The following is an 18,556-nucleotide window of genomic DNA, read 5'->3' as shown; positions in this document are numbered from 1 at the left end:
CTATTATAAATAAATGCTTGAATAATTAAATAGGGAGAAGCCCACAACTCTTCCCAAAAAATTCCAAGCATTCCTAGGTAATATATATACACATTAAAGTTTGAGAAACTCTGATTTAGGGAATTAAGCATGCACCTGGGTTGAAAGCCTTACTAGATTCTTACACTCTGTACCTGTAATGGTGAAGAAAATCTAAAATATTTAGCCAACAATTGGATATTGACAAAACTTATTTCATCAATGTTAACCTGTGTCTAACGTCCTCTACACTGATTAACAAGCCAGTAATTTCACCAGTGAAATCCCCCCGACCTTTTTTTTTTTTGTACTGGGGATTGAACTCAGGGGCACTTAACCACTGAGCCACATCCCCAACTCTGTTTTATAGTTTATTTAGAGACAGGGTCTCACTGAGTTACTTAGTGCCACACTAAGTTGCTGAGGCTGGCTTTAAACTCAAGATCCTCCTGTCTTAACCTCCATAACAGCTGGGACAGGCATGCACCACTGTGCACAGCTTGAAATTCTTTTTCTGACATATACTAATTAGCCAAACATTTGATCTTGAACTGTGATAATAGTTGAAGGGCTTATGGTAGCCTCTGCTAGAATGTAGTCCTTCTAATTAGATTGTTAGCAGATCCATCCCAAGTGTGACTCTGTAACTACAACTAACTCTCCCTTCTTAAGCATGAGTATACATATCTGCTTTTTTTTTTTTTTTTGCGGTGCTGAGGATTGAACCCAGGGCCTTGTGCTTGCAAGGCAGGCACTCTACCAACTGAGCTATATCCCCAGCCCCCTATATATCTGCTTTTTCACTTCTAATATTTATTCATGTAATATCTTTTTTTCTTGCTTAATCTTGACCAAGTAAATATTTATTAAAATTAAAAACATTTGACCCAGCAATTCTACTTCTAGAAAAAATAGTATCATGGGGATATGTTAATCTCCCAACACTTTGGCTTATCCTGAGTATGCAGATAGCAGAGCCTTTGGGTAAAATGATTGAAGTGCTGATGGTTGGAAATTGGATGAAATGTATTGAAATACATTGAGTGGAGCACAATGTTACATAAAGAATCTATAATCTGGGCTGGGGATATAGCTCAGTTGGTCGAGTGCTTGCCTTGCACTCAAATCCCCAGCACTGGGTTCAAATCCCCAGCACTGCAAAAAAAAAAAAAAAAAAAAAAAATCTATAATCCTTAAAAAATTTTATTAGTCAAAATTCTACCATACAAAAAGCCCTATGCCCTGATGTTTTTACAGATAATTTTTATTCAACTTTCAAGGAACTGATGGCCCCAATTATGCAATACAAGAAGAGCAAATTTTTTTCTCATTTGTTTTTGAAGTTATGTCAGCTGTGAAATCATTTGGTGCTGGGTAGTGGGGGTAAGAGGGAAGGAGAATATGTGCTGGAATAATATGAATTGTATAATCTTATGGTTGTCCTTTCATATTATGAATGAAGGAATAGATTGTTACAAAGTTGGAGTGGGTTGCCTCTAAGCATATACCTCTGTTTACCTGAGAAAACTCTCCCCTGTGTGGAAAGGTAGAAAGGAGGCATGTTGACTGATAAATCTTTCCTTTGTGCAGAGAGAAAGCAGATTTGGATTTCTACCCTGTGTTAGCTTTCCATTACTGTGACAAAATGCCTGAGATAATCAACTTGTAAGAAGGAAAGATTCATTTTGGCTCACAGTTTCAGAGGTTTCTGTCCATGATTGGTTGACTTCATTGCTTTTGAGCCGGTGGAAGGAAGTACATGATCATGGGAAACATGTGATGGAACAAAGCTGATTACTTCATGGCTTCTGAGAAGCAGAGAGGAGGGCTAGGTCCTAATATCCCCTTCAGTGGCATGCCCTCAGTGGCCCAACTTCCTTCCATTAAGTCCCACCATTTAAAGATTCTACTACCTCCCAGTAGTGCCATAGGCTGGATACAAATTCAGCACATGGCCTTTGGTGGACATTCAAGATCTAAACTATGCTATACCCTGAACCTTAAATGCCTAAAGTCAACTTTTACTCTGGTACACTAGTATTTACACTAGGAGCTGTGGCTTTTAGAGGTTGGGGTCTGCGAATGTTTGGAAGAGGCAGTGAGTGTGGCTGACCTCTGCCATAGGGAGCCCATCAGTCAGTTCTGTGATGTCTGTATCTATTCTAACCATCTCTCTTTGTACCTGCTGATTCTAAGTGTGCAGATACCGGGAAGAATGACTGTATCTGTACTGCAGCTTTTGTCTGCATATTTTTTGAGGTGAGGCTTTTTCCATACTCTGTTCATTGATATCCACTTTCTGTCTTCTGAAACTTTAATGGAACCTTCAGTCTGTTAATATACTCATTCTTTTACCTACCCCTCAGCATTGCTATGGATTTAATCTCTTATGTGTTTTCCCTGTTCTCTCAAAAGAATTGTGGATAAAAAGGGAAGTAAATGCATGTTAGTATCCCTCCCAACTTAGACCAGCCATTCTATGTATGATTTTCTATTAAAATAACTCTTTCTGTATACATTTGTTTATCCCATTGAAAGTATTCAGCTTAGGAGACTGTATTCTTTTTTCCAGGGATGCCATTACTTAAAACCTTGTTAAATTCTCTGATTATCTGAGTGAACAAGGTGGATGCTCAAGACAGATAATATTGTGTTGAAGGAATATAAAAATCTCCTACCAATTCAGAAAATCTCTCCACAAAGCCAAAGAGAAAGAAAACAATTTTATATTATCAATTAAGCATTAAATCAGAATGTGAAGTGCATTGCAGGCAACCCACAAGAGGTTGTAAAAACTGAAAGAAATCTCTCATGCTGTTACACAGTCAAGCACATACAACCTACTAGGTAGGGTTCTGAAGAAGTGATCACTAGTCCTTAAATAAGAGGACTTGACATCACCATATGTCACGCATAGTTCATCCCAAATTTACCTTGTAATTAGGGCAACCATCAGTGATAACTAGTTGGCATAAATACAAAGGAAAAATAAACTCATATGTTTATGGCAGGAGTTAGTTTTGCAACTTGAAGTGAGGTACCTACTGAAGTTAGGCTCCTACATTCTCACAGATGCTGGAGATAGAGATGTTATTTTCCTTGATGTTTACTTTTCAGAGATGACTCCCAGGTCCTTGAGAAAATATTCCTGGTTTAAAACTGGCAAGAAACCTATTTAACTTTTAAAAAAAGATTCATAAACGTCCTCAAAGGAACAGAGAAAAAATTGCAAGTTTTCTAAAGAAAATATTCCAAGAAAAGCAAGGGGAGTATCTTTTTCCCTTTCTGCACCAGGAAAAAATCAGTTTTTAAAAAAATTATATTTACTCATTATTTCAAGTAAAAAGCAAACAAAATAAAAAATGAGAGTAGTTATCTTTCATATCTTTCATAACTTTATTGAATCTGTAAGCATTCTAAAAATGTCTTAAGAGTCTTTTAAAAATTTTTTAAAGCAACGTCAGCATTATTGGGCTCTCAAAGATGATTGCTTCTAGAATGAAATGCTTTGGTATAGCCGCAGGTCCCACGTGGGTGAGGAAAAGGGTTCCTGTCGAGGGATGGGCTGGCTATGAACTAATGGCTAAGAAATTTATTTATCATCAAGACAAACAGGAGACAGAATTATCTTTAGAATGGGGGTGTCATGGGTTGAGTCATTCATAAGGGTCTGACTCTAACAAAATGGAGGAGCCCTTGGTTTCTTTGTTTATAGCGGTACAGAGCAAAGGGGAAAGGGAGGCTCTTCTTCCGTGAGAAACAGTATTGGGTGGAACTAAGCAAGCCATTTGGCTCTAGTGGGTCTCTCCCACATCCTGGGCCTGCACACTCCAGCGGTGAAGCAGTCTGCAGGGAAACCACATACTCCAGGCAATCTGGAATAATATGTCATAACTGTCAGTTCCTGAGAACCAGATTTCCGTGTCTAATGGCTCAACCAAGCCAGGTTTATTTGCCAGCCATGAATGGCACCTCACACTTTGGGATATATATTTCCTGATATTATTGTTTAAAAAGATACATTCTTGTAGTTAATTGTTACTTCCCTTTGGATAGTAGTCCTTCAGTAAAACAAAATAGTGCATCTTGTTTACTTAAATATGTGCATATTACTTGTTATGCAAGTTTAATGTGTAAGTCTATGGTACTGATTTACTCCTATATTACCATAGTACTTTGTTCTGTATCCTTTTAAATTGTAGTTGCTAAAATAAATCTTTAGGAGTTGGAGCTATTCAATTTGCTGAAATTGATCATGTAATAGCTAAATTGATTGATGCTAATGCTTCTATCATATTGACTTAAGTTTCTTGGTTAACTTCTTGAATTTTATTCTTTCTGATAACCAAATATAAAGTTATAAAATCCATAAAATAATTTGTGATAAGCCTTATTTTCTCATTCCATTCTAGGTGAATCAGATTGTTAATATGACTCAAGTCAGGTAGTATGTTGCCTCTTGAAATACTGATTATTATTATAGTACATATTCATTAATCAGTAGGGAAATTGGGAGAAAGACAAAGAGTAAGCCTCTTTATTGTTTAAAGAAAATGTTTTATTTCTTGCATAGAATATATTGTCTTTGTCATTTTTTTAAAAAAATCAATTTTATCAAGGTAAACATTTGTTATGATAGAACATACATACCCATTTTGGGGAAGTCATTTTAAAAAAACACTGGTAAAAAGTATGTCCAGGTAGTGGTTCCTATAGTTTGTTTTTCCTATAGCTTTTAGTATAGTTAATTATAAAATAATGTAGTGTGATGTACAGACTAGCCATGCTCCCATCATCTGAGATTCTGTTGAACACACAGACTCTTGACCTTTCTCCAGACCTATTGCATCAGAAACTCTAGGGGAGGGACCTAACAATCTGTGTTCTAATAAGTCTGCCAGGTATTTCTGATCTGAAATATGGGGAGCATTAAAGTGATAAAATATCGTAGTGGTTTATATAAAAATTTCATGATACCTCAAGGTAACCTTTAGTCCAGTCTCTGTTTTGAAGATGCATACTAGGAAATGAGTAACTTAATCTGCTTAATTATTTATTAGGAATTTTTGTTTGGTGGCATCTCAGGTTTGTTTTACTGAAGGAAGCATTGTGAAAGACTGGCTACTTTGCTCAATTTTTAGTGTTTGCTTAGAAATTTAACATGACTGAGTAAAAATATTTTGAGATTTGTGCAGCTTTTTTCTAAAATTGCTAATTACATTATAGAATTTAAAATTTACCAGCTAATTAAATCACCTCATAGCAACCCTTTATATCTTGCATTTACCACTACTGTTTATGTTAGTCACAGAGTCAGATCTTAATCTTAGAGATATGGTATTAACTTGTTTGATAGGCAGTAACATTTTCCAGATGTCTCTTTTGTATTTTTTAAATTGAAAACTTGATTTTGCTGGATTTCAGTGTTAAAATGGAAAGGATCAACTTTGAAATTGACTCAAAATTTATACAATTTTCTGAGTCATCTTTGACTACTCTTCTAACCTTGTCCAACATTATAATCAATCACCAATTCCTCATCAGTGCTACCTCCTAAATATTTCTGAATTTTAACTATTTCTTTCTCTTCATATTGTTTTCTTCTGGTCTGAGCTACCATCAACTGTCCCCTGGACTTCCAGCTGACATATTGAAATCGATTTTCACAATGCGATTAAAGCACTATTTAATAATATACATCTGGTCATGTCCCTTCCACTTAAAACCTCTCAGTGAGGTGTCTGGGGTTGTAACTCAGTGGTAGAGTGCTTGCCTAGCATTTGTGAGAAACTGGGTTTGATCCTCAGCACCACATAAAAATAAATAAATAAAAGCAAAGTTTCTATATTAAAAAACAAAAGTCCTCCTCAGTGGCTTCTGAGAATACATTCTACCATGACCTGTAAGACCTTACAAGATGTATTCCTCTAGCTTCTCCAGTCTAGAGAGCTATCTTCTAGACCCTAAAATGTACCGTTTTTTTTTCCACTATAGGGCTTTTTAAAACTATATTTTTTATTAGAACATCATCATTATACATAGTAATTGGTTTCATTTTGACAAAATCATACATGTAAGGAATTTGATTGCAGTCCCCATTCCCACTTTTCCTCTCCTCCTCCTTCCCCCATTATCCCTCCTATATGCTATTAAACTTCCCTTCTTCTACACATACATAAAAGTGAAATTCCTTTTGATATCTGTATATGAATATAATATGATTTTGTTAAATTCATTCCATATATCTTCCCCTTTCCCTTCCTTCCTCCTTTTTGTTCTCCTACACCACTATTTTTCCCTCTATCTTTAAACCATAGGACTTTTACTTATGTTATTCCTTCATGATGCTACTGAAACTTCATTAATCTTTAGACTTTAGTTTATAGATTGCTTTTTTTTTAAAAAAATGTACTCATGTCTTTTTTATTTATACTGTGTTCTGATGCATAGATTGCTTTTTTAGGGGAATCATTCCTTATATCCTGTCTCCACACCCCACCCCCTTACCTTTTTTTTCTTTGTTTTTGTGGTGCTGGGGATCCAACCCACACTCTACCAACTGAGCTATATCCTCAGCCCCCTTACCTTTATAGCTCTTGTTACCTGTAGATGTTCATAGGTTTATCTACGCTTTGGTCATTATCATATTTACTTTTTTCAGTTTTAAACAGCTTTATTGAGGTACAAATGATGTTAAGCATTTTGTATTTATTTGTTTATTGTCTTCCTTCCCTCTAGACTCTTCCCATGAGTGTAAGATCTACTTCTGATAACCTTAGTACACAGCAAAATATCTAACTTATGGTGTCCCAAGTATGTGAATGTGTGAACTAATGAACAAATCGTGGTGACTTTCCATGTGTTGAAATGGTATAGGGTTTATTCAGTTGCCATATTTTTGTGAATAAGATGCTCCCTATTTTTGTGTATATAGATTATGCTTGTGCTCTTCAAAGGGACATTTTGCTTCAGGGACGACTATACCTTTCAGAAAACTGGCTGTGTTTCTATAGCAACATCTTCAGATGGGAAACTACAGTAAGACTTATTTTTGCATTTGATTAGTTGGTACAAATAATTGCATAGATAGAAATATACACTGTCCTCTTTAAAAACAACATATTGTAGATGATTTCAAAGAAAATTCATATGTATATTTGTGCATCTATACTTAGATATGAGTAAATTCACGTGTTGAACAAAATGTAACATATTTTTCTAATTTAATACCTTGAGCTCCATTTGTACTTATTAGATATGGTTATAGAAAAATTTCAGGTTGAAAAAATCTTGACTGTTTATCTGTTGGCTGCCCAAACCAAGTCTTACATGAAAGACTGAGTTTTGCTTGTGTGTTGGTGTGTTAATGTGGAATGTGAACACCCACGTGTCTTTTCACACTTTGTCCTAATGTTAGATATAGGAGTTGATGGAGGAGAATACAGAAGGGAAGAATGTCTGTGTGCTTACCTTGTTTTTCCTAAAGGATTAATAAGCATGTGCTTATTAATTCCTTCAGGATTTTCACTAAATATTCTGGATTAGATCGCTGTAATACTTGGCATTTTGTATTGTATATGCTTCTGAAAAATATACTTTTTGACTTTTTAAATTCTTTTGTATGTTTAGATTTCTATTGCTTTGAAGAACATAACCTTTATGACCAAGGAGAAAACTGCTCGACTGATCCCAAATGCTATCCAAATCATCACAGATGGTGAAAAGGTGAAAAATTTTTCTACCTTTGCCACATTCCATAATGTGAAGAAAATTTTCCTCATCCTGATCATCAGTATTGAGAATATAGGCGGCTCTTAAAGTTAGGAATATCTTGTAGAAATACACTGTACTTAATACTAGATTTATGTATATTTTGATAGCTGTTGGTGACTAATTTTAAATGGCTGCTGAATTTTTTGTACTTTACAGTTTATAAGAACTTTCACCCATATTTTCCATTTCTTCATTGTAAGAGGTAGGTAGGGTGAGTGTTGGCAAAATGATCTTATTATTTCTAAATACCATAATAATTTCATGATTGTTTAGTCAGTAATATTTGTATAATAGCAACTAATGAAAACAAATAGTCTTGTGAGCAGTTTTGGGCAGCATACAAGTAAGAACACATAATCATTATAATCTTTTTTTAAACAGTGGCAATCAATAGCCATCATTTTATTATTCACCTGCAATATATAACATTTCTTGGTTAGGATATGTGAATAATCTTTCTATACCTACCTGAAAAAATTGATTAGGGCTCTGTGTGTGATATTGGAAGCGTAATGCTGAGGAAGAAGAAAGAAGAAAGGACAGAAGGAAGGTAAAGAAGGAAAGTATGGTAGGGTATGAAGGGGGTGCAGAGAGAAGGAAAAAGAAAAAAATGAAAGAAAGAACATGGGGAAAAAGAAATAATATCACGACATTAAATCTTTGTAATTATACTTTTTAATATTTAAAAAAATTTTTTTAGTAGTTGGACCTTTATTTATTTATATGCGGTGCTGAGAATTGAAACCAGTGCCTCACACAAGCTAGGCAAATGCTATCACTGAGCCACAGTACCAGTCTCATACTTTTTAATCTTATAAAGTTTCTTTCATATGCACTTTTAAGTTTTATTGTTTATTTATTTTTGTGGTGCCAGGTATCAAATCCAGGGCCTCACACATGGTAGGCAAGTTCTCTGACCCTGAATTATATTCCCATCCCCTTATATTTCTCATTTCTACAGAGTACTTCCCAAGTACAATACAAAGACCTTTCCCCACTGAACTATTTTTGAGAATAGACTGTTAACCCTGATGTCTCATTGCCCTCAGTATTCTATATTTATTTTCCACAAGACGTTCTCTTACATAACTGTAATATAACCATCAAAATCAAGAAAGTAATATTGACATATTACCATTGTTTAATCCTCAGACTGAATTCAGTTTCCATGGTTATCTCAGTAATCTCCCTTGTGGCAAACAGATCCAGTTCAGAGTTACAACATTACATTTAATTATATGTGCTTCAGTTTCCGGAAGGAGTCCCTTTGCCTTTTCTTCACCTTTATGTTTTTGACACTTAAAGATTACAGGTCACTTATTTTGTAGATTATTCCTTAATATTTATTTGTTTGATGCTTACGATTAAATTTGGGTTATGCAGTTTTGGAAGAAATTCCTGGAAATGATGATCTCTTCTTCCGTTAGATCCTATCAGATGGCACATAATTTCAGTTTGTGCCATTACTGATGATATTTACATTGATTATTTGATCAAGATTGTGTCTGTCAGTCTTTACTATAAAGTTAATCTATTTTCTTTTGTCAGTATTTTGAGGCAGGATGCTTTGAACCTATGTAAATGTACCATTCTTGCCAAACTTAAAATTTATTCATTCATTTATTTTTATCATTTACTTATATCACTGTGAACTCATGGTTTCTTACTTTATTCATTGAGTATAATCACTATAATTACTTATTTTGATGCTTAGATTTCCCAAGTTTGGCCATTTGAAACTCTTTCAAGCTGATGCCTATGTCCTTTTGACTATTCTCAGCATTATTTGAGCATTTCTTTGCTTTTGGGCACAAGATGTTTCAGATTTCCCCTGCTCAAGTGTTGGAATCAAGTCATTTCTTCAGGGAGTTTTGATTTCTTTAGGAGAAGACCAATATTTAGAAGCTAGCATATTCAGTGCTATTGGGGATATCACTATTTCTGAATTCTCTGTGGACAGAAAAAGAGTGTATATTATGTGTATATAATCATACACTCATATTCAGAATGCATACATATACATATGCCCACTCATATATCTACCTATCCTTCCTTCCATGCAGCCATCCATTCATCTATCCATCTATTCATCCATGAACTCATATCAACACCTCCCATTCCACTTGAACACCACAGAGTTCATTCTTGTTTTCTCCCTTTACATGTTTGTAACCCTTTCTTCCCTGACAATGAGAAACCAGGTTCCCATTATCCTTAACATATTTACTTACTTGACCAGTCAGCCTGTTTGGAACCAATCTCCATCTCCACTGTCACCGCTGATATGGATGTCCTTTCACCTCATGAAAGGTTTCTGACAGAGTTGGGCCACTGCCTATCCCACCATGACCTAAATATTCTCACCATCTTGATCTGTGATCTCCTCACCGTGCTTGGACTGATGTCACATGCCCTTTCCCTGGATCCACATTTCTCTGTCAGAGCTTTCTTACCCACTTGGGCTCTGACACTGTGTGGCAACCCTTCTAAGTGGACAATCTCCTCATTCTTTTCTGGTCTGACACCCTACTTTGAGCTTTTCTGCCCCTATCCTCTCTGTGTGGGTGTCTCTACTTTTCTCTGTTCTGCCAACACTTTTAGTGAGGAACTGTTTAGTAAGGGAAGAGTAAAATTACATTTAGAATTAGTACATGCATACATTTTCACTATTTAGCAAAATCAAATGATTCTAAACTACCATCTTCTTTCCATGCCAGTAAGCCTCAATCCCATTACCTTTCCAGAGGCAAATGCTGTTACCAATTTGATTTGTCTTTTCAGGCTGTCTTCCTGTATATTTACACATATATGTGTATGTATATATGTATATATATGTACATATAATTTTACTTTTCTAAAGTAAATGCTATCTTATTCATATTGCTCTTCAGCTCTCTTGCTCTCTCTTTTTTTTTTTTTTTTTTTGTACTGGAGATTTAACCCAGGGGTGCTTTACCACTAAGTCCCATCCCCAGCTCTTTTTAAAAAATCTTTTATTTTGAAACAGATCTGACTAAGTTGCTTAGGGCCTTGCTAAATTGCTGACGCTGGCCTTGAATTTGGAATCCCCTTGTCTCAGCCTCCTAAATCCCTGGAATTACAAGTAGGAGCCCATGGCAAGTGGCTCAGCCCTCTTTTTAAAAGAAATTAGCATGACATTGGGTATGGTGGTGCATGCCTGTAATCCCAAAGACTCTGGAGACTGAGACAGGAGAATCAAAAAAATTAGAGAGCAACCTGGGCAATTTAGTGAGACCCTATATCAAAAAAAAAAAAAAAAAAAAAAAAAAAAAGGCGGGGGCTGGGAAAGTAGCTCACTGGTAAAGCACTTGCCTAGCATGCACAAACCCCAGTACTACATAATGGCCGCCACCACCACCATCAACATTATCTTTTGGAATTACAGATGAGCACATAGTAGAAAGATCTGTCTCTGGTTTTTCAAGTGCTATATATTTCTTTGAATGGATGTCCTGTGGTTCCCTTGACCATTAATTCAGTTTTAATGTTTTGCTCTTATAAACAGTGCTGCAGAACAGTCTGACCATGGCTTTCTTAAGCTCATGAGTTACTATTTCTCACATACATTATGAAATTTCAGGATGAAACATTTTAATTTTGATAATGATAATAACAACTAGCATTTACTGAACACTGTTGTAGATGTTATTTTAAACACTTACATATGTTTTCTCATTTAATTCTCACAAAAATCTGCTACTGTTAACTATTCAATTATTCTCTTTTTGTACATGAGAAAGGTAAAGAATGCAGAAATGGCTCAAGGGCAGAGAATTAATAACAGAATCAGAACAGCAACTTCATTCATAGACCCTGCTCTTAATTTCCTGTAGACTGTGTTAGCTCAGTGAGTTCTTTTTCTATCAGAATGGGGCAAAACTCTTGTACTGCTTAATTTGCATCACTTATATGTATTGTATAATTAAAGGAAGGCTAATTATGTTACTTTCAGTTTTTAAGTTCTAGAATATATTCTGTGCTTCACTGTTTTAGAGTTCATTATTTAGAATTCTTCCTGTATTAGTAGGCTTTTTCTTGAACCAGGGCTTATTAATAGTTTTGTTGTTGTTGTTGTTGCTGTCTTTCAGTCCTGGGGATTAAACTCAGGGCCTTGCAAATGTTCTACTACTGAGCTATATCCCCTTTTTATTTCTTGTCTAGTGGCAGGGTCTTGCTAAGTTGCTGGGGCTATCCTTAAACTTGGCCATTATCATCCTGCCTCAGCCTCTTGAGTTGCAGGGATTACAGGTGAGTGCCACTGCACTCCACCTTATTAATAATTTTTGAAGTTGGATATGTAGCAAGGAATAAAGGACGGTAGTGATATAGCGAGATTATCCAGAAAGCTTTGAGTTTTAAGGAACCGGGAATGGGGTGATTATGTTCAAGAGTGTATAAAGTTAATGACAAAGTATTTAGTTTTAAAAGTGAAATTTAGCAAACAAAGCATACTGGTAAAAATGAGATAACAGGATTTTTCTAATCTGTTTATTTGAACACAAAATTTTGAGGTTATTTTAATTAGGTAAAATAATTAGGCTTAAGAAAAGGGAATAGTGGACAGTAGTAAGTAGTGACCCTTACGCTATATATTATATTTATAATACTATTGGGAAGAATTCCTGGATATATCCTATTTATAAAAAGTTTTGCTGTATAAAGAATATACACCAAGATTTCAATTTAATGAATCAGAAAAATAGCACTTTAAAAATCTTACTATGAAAAATGTTAATACCCCACATATTATTTTTTGACATGTTATTTAATAATGTCAGCATAGAACCAAGTTTCTCCTTCCTGAAGATAATCCCTTAGTCATGCAAGGTCATTAACTAGGAGATTGGAAGAGATGTCACACTGAGATACTATATTAAGGCTGCCTCTTGTTACATTTTCCTATAAAAGACTTTTTTTATATCATAATTTTTTAAAAATAGGGTAATAATGTCTGTTTCACAATCTAAAGTCCTTCCCATCATCACCCACTTCACCCCTTCCCTCATTCCCTTCTATACAATCCAAAGTTCCTTCATTCTCTCTATAATTCAAAGTTCCTTCATACCCCCACTATGGATCAGCATCTGCTTATCAGAGAAAACATTTGGCCTTTGGTTTTTTGGGATTGGCTTATTTCACTTTAGCATGATATTCTCTAGTTCCATTCATTTACCTGCAAATACTATAATTTCATTCTTCTTTAAGGCTGAGTAATATTCCATTGTGTATATGTACCACATTTTCTTTATCCACTCATTTGTTGAAGGGCATTTAGGTTGGTTCCATAGTTTAGCTATTGTGAATTGAGCAGCTATAAACATTGATGTTACCACGTCACTGTAATATCCTGATTTTAAGTCCTTTGGGTATAAACTGAGGAGTGGGATAGCTGGGTTAAATGGTGGTTCCATTCCAAGTTTTCTGAAGAATCTCCATACTGCTTTCCAAAGTGGTTTCACTAATCTGCACTTCCACCAATAATGTATGTGTGTCCCTTTTTCCCCATGTTCTCGCCAACATTTATTAATGTTTGTATTCTTGATAATTGCCATTCTGACTGGAATGAGATGAAATTTTAGAGCAGTTTTGATTTGCATTTCTCTAATTGCAGTAGATGATGAACATTTTTTCATATGTTTGTTGATTGATTGTATTTCTTCTGTGAAGTGCCTGTTCAGTTCCTTAACCCATTATAAAAGCCTATTTTACAATATGGCTTTGTATTTAAAATCAATTAAATGCAGAGAAACGTATGAACTGAAAACAGAATTATAAATTGAAACATACTACTTTTCTTCTATAACAAAGAAAAGTTCAGAGTTAACACGAATGTTTTATATCTATAATTAGCAGAGATTTAGTTTTTCTGGATCTTTGAAAAGACTATAAAAATAATATAATTTAAAATTAAGATCCTTAAAATAAATCCATCTCTTTAATCCACTTGTATTTTTTGTTCTTATTCTTTTTGTATGTTTGGCTCAAATGTCAGCCAGTTCAATTTATATATCTTTGAAAGTTCAAAATAAAATACAATTTGTAATTTTTAAAAATAATTTTATTTAGGTTGATTTTCTAATAGTTAAACTATGATGAACGTAAGTAGTTGTCTATGGTATTTCAAGCCCCTTTCCCAAAATTGTGTTTGTTGTAAGATACTATTTGTTGTGAGATACTATTTGTAAAGATTCTGCGTTTGTATAATAGATACCTGTTTTTCTCCTATTGTAATAAAAAATCAAATAAAAAGAGTTTATAAAGTAGGCAGTGGTAACCTATTAGTTTGATTTGACTATAGTAATCCCCAGCAAACTTTCTTGGCAGATGCTTTTTCTTTATTTTCCATGTTACTAAAATTGTTCTATTATTTTTCCTTTGCAGTTTTTCTTTACATCTTTTGGTGCCAGGGACAGAAGTTACCTCAGTATATTTAGGTTGTGGCAGAATGTTTTATTAGATAAGGTAAGTGTTCATACCAGAAGCAGGTGTTTGTTATAATAAGAACCTCCTACTGTGTACACAAAGAAAATTTATGAAGAGCTCCTTTTTATTTTTCTGAACCTAACTTTGACTACACTTCAAATTCCAAAAAACTTCAAGCAAAACAAGATCCATAATTACAAATTAAGATGTTAATTGTAATCCCTGGGGCAACCACCTCCCCTAGAAAGAAAAGAATTTTAAAATATAGTAAAAGAAATATAGTGGAATTAAAATGTTATACTAGAAAATATGTTTTTAACACATAAAAAGGCAGTAATTGAAGTATAAGTGAACATAAAAGATATGACATAGAAAACAATTAGCAAAATGTAGACATTAGGGCTGGGGATATAGTTCAGTTGGTAGAGTGCTTTGCTTCCCATGCACAGGGTCCTGAGTTCAATCCCCAGCACCACAAAAAAGGAAAAAAAAAAAAGTAGACATTACACAGATCACTAAACGTAAGTGAATTAACACTTGAAAGTCAGAGATTGGCAGAATAAAAAAACACATGATCCAGCTATATGCTGTATGTAAGAGACAGATTAGATTCAAAGACAAAAATACATTGAAAATAAAGGGAAGAAAACGATATTCCATGCAAACAGTAACCAGAAGAGATCAGAGATGACTACAGTAATATCAGACAAAATAGACTAAGACCAAAAGTTATAGAGGCAAAAGACAATATCTTATAATGATAAAAGGGTCACTTTAAACATATGTATATTTTTTCACACAGCCCTAAAATATATAAAGTAAAACCTGACAGAACTGACTTAAGAAATAGACAATTGAGCAGTAGTAGTTGGAAAATTCAGTTTTACTATTGAAAATTCAATACCACTTTCAGTGATAGAACTAGACAGAAGGTCAACAAGGAAATAAAAGACTTGAACAACACCATAAACTAACTAGAACCAAAAGACATCTATGGAACACTCTACACAACAACAGAACACGTATCTTTCATAAAGGTGCATGAACATTCTCCAGAATAGACCACATACTAGGTAATAGCAAACCTCTATACATTTAAAGGGATTAAAATAATACAAAATAGGTTCTCTAACCAAATGGAATGAAATTCAAAATCAATTTTGGGAAATTCACTAGAAAGTGGAGATTAAATAGAACATTCCTAAATAACCATTGGATGAAAAAAGAAATAGGCAAAGTAGAAAATACATTGTTGAATGAAATGAAAACAAAACACAATAGCAGATAAGACAGGCTCCTGGATTAAGGGGCACTTGCATCCCATGTGTGAGGCTTGAGTTCAGCAGGAACATAAGCACACAAGTGAGAACTTTACCTTCTGTCCTCCCCATTCCTCAGCTAAGCCCCTCTGAAGTGAACACATTTTGACCTCCAGGGTTCTTAAGGTTGAATGGCTTTTGAAACTCAGCCTCTGAAGACAGGTTCTTCCAAGCAGCACCCATTCAGAAAAAGAGGCCTGAAAGTCAGAGGAAGGCAAAAGCAGGGAGGAAGGACTCATGAGTATCCTACCTACCATGAGCCCCATGCTTGAACAACACCTTAAGGTGCAAAACATGCAGCTTTATTTCAAGTGGAAACTATACTCTCTTTTTATTTTTATTTTTTTATTTTATTTTTTTTTGGAGACCAGGTGAGAATAGGGTATACTCTCTTTTTAATAAGGAAAATGGCAGTTGTTTTTGCTCTGTAATAAGACAATGGCATTTAAGCATCTATTTTATATTAAATACTGTATAAAACTGTCCTAACAGGAAATTTTAAGCCCTATAGAATTCATCCAGAAAAAGAACTGGAAAAACAAACAGAAAACTACTTTTTGTGTGTGTGTGTGTATATTCCTAGTAATCTTCGAAGGACAATGCTATTTTTAAAAATATGCAAATATCTATAACAAGAATGGCAACTCCTATTTATGCTGTATTTGGTGCCAGGCACTTGATAGTGATGATATTGTCTAGAATTTTGGAAGCCCCATTTGCCTTGTAGTTTTTTGTTGTTTTGGTACTGGGGATTGAACCCAGGGGTACTTAACCACTGAGCTACATCCCCAGCCATTTTTTTTTTTTTTTTTAATTTTGAGACAGAATCTTACTGAGTACCCTAGGACCTCACTAAGTTGCTGAAGCTGGCTTTGAATTGCGATCCTCCTGCCTCGGCCTCCCAAGTCACTGGGCCTGTACCACTGTGCCTGGCCTACCTTCTAGTTTTTTGAAGTGAAACAGTCACATTGATTAGATTTCTTGATCTTGTGTAATACTCTCAAAAAAAAAAAAGTAAAGGAAAAAATCCATAGATTATACAGGAGCATAGCTATAGAATCCTATAAAAACCTCATAAATAATAATTTGAATAATTCATTTTATTCGTGTTTTATGTATATATATATATATATATATATATATATATATATATATATATACTTGGAATATTTTTAGAGAGTAAGTTCAGAATATATATGTTTACTTGTAGTTAGAGAATCTGAGAATAAAAATAAATATGTTACCTCTGTTTACTTTTTGCCTGAGAAGGCTGTAAAAACAAAGCAAATTAATTTAGAAGAAAGATTATTTGATTAAATACTACAAAATTTTTTTAAAAACATGATTGTTCGTGCTTGTTTCTTATTTATTTGTCTAGTAAACCCACAAAAGAGGTCAGAAAAAGCTGGAGCCTTACGAGTACCTTTGAAAAAGAATATTTTTTGAAGACCCATCTTTTTCATTCATAAGACTTAAGAAAGGATGGTTTATTTCTAGTATTTAACTTAGCATAACAGAAACTGGAATTTAGACATGCATATGCTCATTCATGAAGTAATTTATAGCACTTCAGCATAGTTGACAACCTTTGAGCTTGGCTCTTATCTATATAGCATGTTGAATTATCTGGATTTGTGGGGCTAGAGGATGGACTATTTGTTTTAAATCACCATTTTTTAAATTCTTTTTTAGTTATACATGACAGTTGAATGTATTTTACATATCATACATACATGGAATATAACTTATAATACTTATACATGATATGGAGTTACACTGGTTGTATATCCATATATGAACATCGGAAAGTTATGTCTGATTGATTCTCCTGTTTTTCCCATTCCCATCCCCTGCCTTTCCCCACTTGCCCCTGTCCAATGCTGTGAACTCCACTCTCCCATATTGCCTATTGTGAGTCAGCATCTGCATAAATCAGAGAGAATATTCATCCTTTATTTTTGGGAGATTGGCTTATTTCACTTAGCATAATAGGCTCCATTTCCATCTATTGACCAGCAAATTCCATAATTTCATTTTTCTATATGACTGAGTAATATTCCATTGTATATATGTACCACATTTTCCTTATCCATTATCTATTAAAGGGCACCTAGTTTGACTCCATAGCTTAGCTATTGTGAATTGAGCTGCTGTGAACATTGATGTGGCCACATCACTATAGTATGCTGATTTTAAGTCCTTTTTATGCCAAGGAGTAGGATAACTGGGGCAAATGGTGGTTCCATTCCAAGTTTTCTGAGGAATCTCCATGTTGCTTTCCAGAGTGGTTGCACCAATTTGCAGTCCCACCAGCAATGTGTGAGTGTATCTTTTCCCCCACATCCTCACCAACACTTATTGTTATTTGTATTCTTTATAATTGCATTCTGACTGGAGTGAGAGGAAATCTCAGAGAAATGAGAAATCTCATGTCTCTAATTGTTAGTGATAATGACATTGAACATATTTTTTATGTATTTGTTGACCAATTATATGTCTTTTTCTGTGAAGTATCTGTTCAGTTCCTTAGCCCATTTATGATTGGGTTGTTTTTTCAGTCTTAAAGTTTTTTGAGTTCTTTCTATATCCTGGATGTTAATGCTTTATCTGAGGTGCAGGTGACAAAGATTTTTCCCATTCTGTAGGCTTTCTCATGTTCTTGATTGTTTCCCTTGCTGTGAGGAATTTTTTTTTATTTGATACCATCCCATTTATTGATTCTTGATTTTATTTCTTGTACTTTAGGAGTCTCTCTGAGGAAGTCAGTTCCTAAGCCAACAAGGTGGAGAGTTGGGCCTCCTTTTTCTTCTAGTAGGCACAGGGTCTCTCATGTAATGCCTAGGTCCTTGATCCACTTTGAGTTTTGTGCAAGGTGAGAGATAGGGGTTTAATTTCATTTTGCTACATATGAATTTCCAGTTTTTCCAGCACCATTTATTGAAGAGTCTGTCTTTCTCCAATGTATGCTATTGGTACCTTTGTCTAGTATGAGATAACTATAT

At 34.6% G+C, this 18,556-nt stretch overlaps 1 protein-coding gene across 2 annotated transcripts in view; it reads left to right on the top strand.

Annotated features, from left to right (window-relative positions):
* The window catches only part of Gramd1c (GRAM domain containing 1C), a 65,328-nt gene that overhangs the window by 3,718 nt on the left and 43,054 nt on the right, over positions 1 to 18,556 (top strand). The window contains exons 1-3 of one of the 2 annotated variants that reach the window (XM_047563410.1): positions 6,959 to 7,056; positions 7,648 to 7,743; positions 14,194 to 14,274. In XM_047563410.1, coding sequence (XP_047419366.1) covers positions 7,678 to 7,743; positions 14,194 to 14,274 — 147 coding nt within the window. In that variant the 5' untranslated portion in view covers positions 6,959 to 7,056; positions 7,648 to 7,677. Of the gene's footprint in view, positions 1 to 6,958; positions 7,057 to 7,647; positions 7,744 to 14,193; positions 14,275 to 18,556 lie in introns of those variants that run through there. The other variant, XM_047563409.1, reaches the window with a different exon arrangement.

This window comes from Sciurus carolinensis, chromosome 9 (assembly GCF_902686445.1).
Source record: "Sciurus carolinensis chromosome 9, mSciCar1.2, whole genome shotgun sequence".
Lineage (NCBI taxonomy): Eukaryota > Metazoa > Chordata > Mammalia > Rodentia > Sciuridae > Sciurus > Sciurus carolinensis.
The sequence above is the reverse complement of the archived record's forward strand: the minus strand, read 5'-3'. Positions and strand labels throughout refer to the sequence as shown.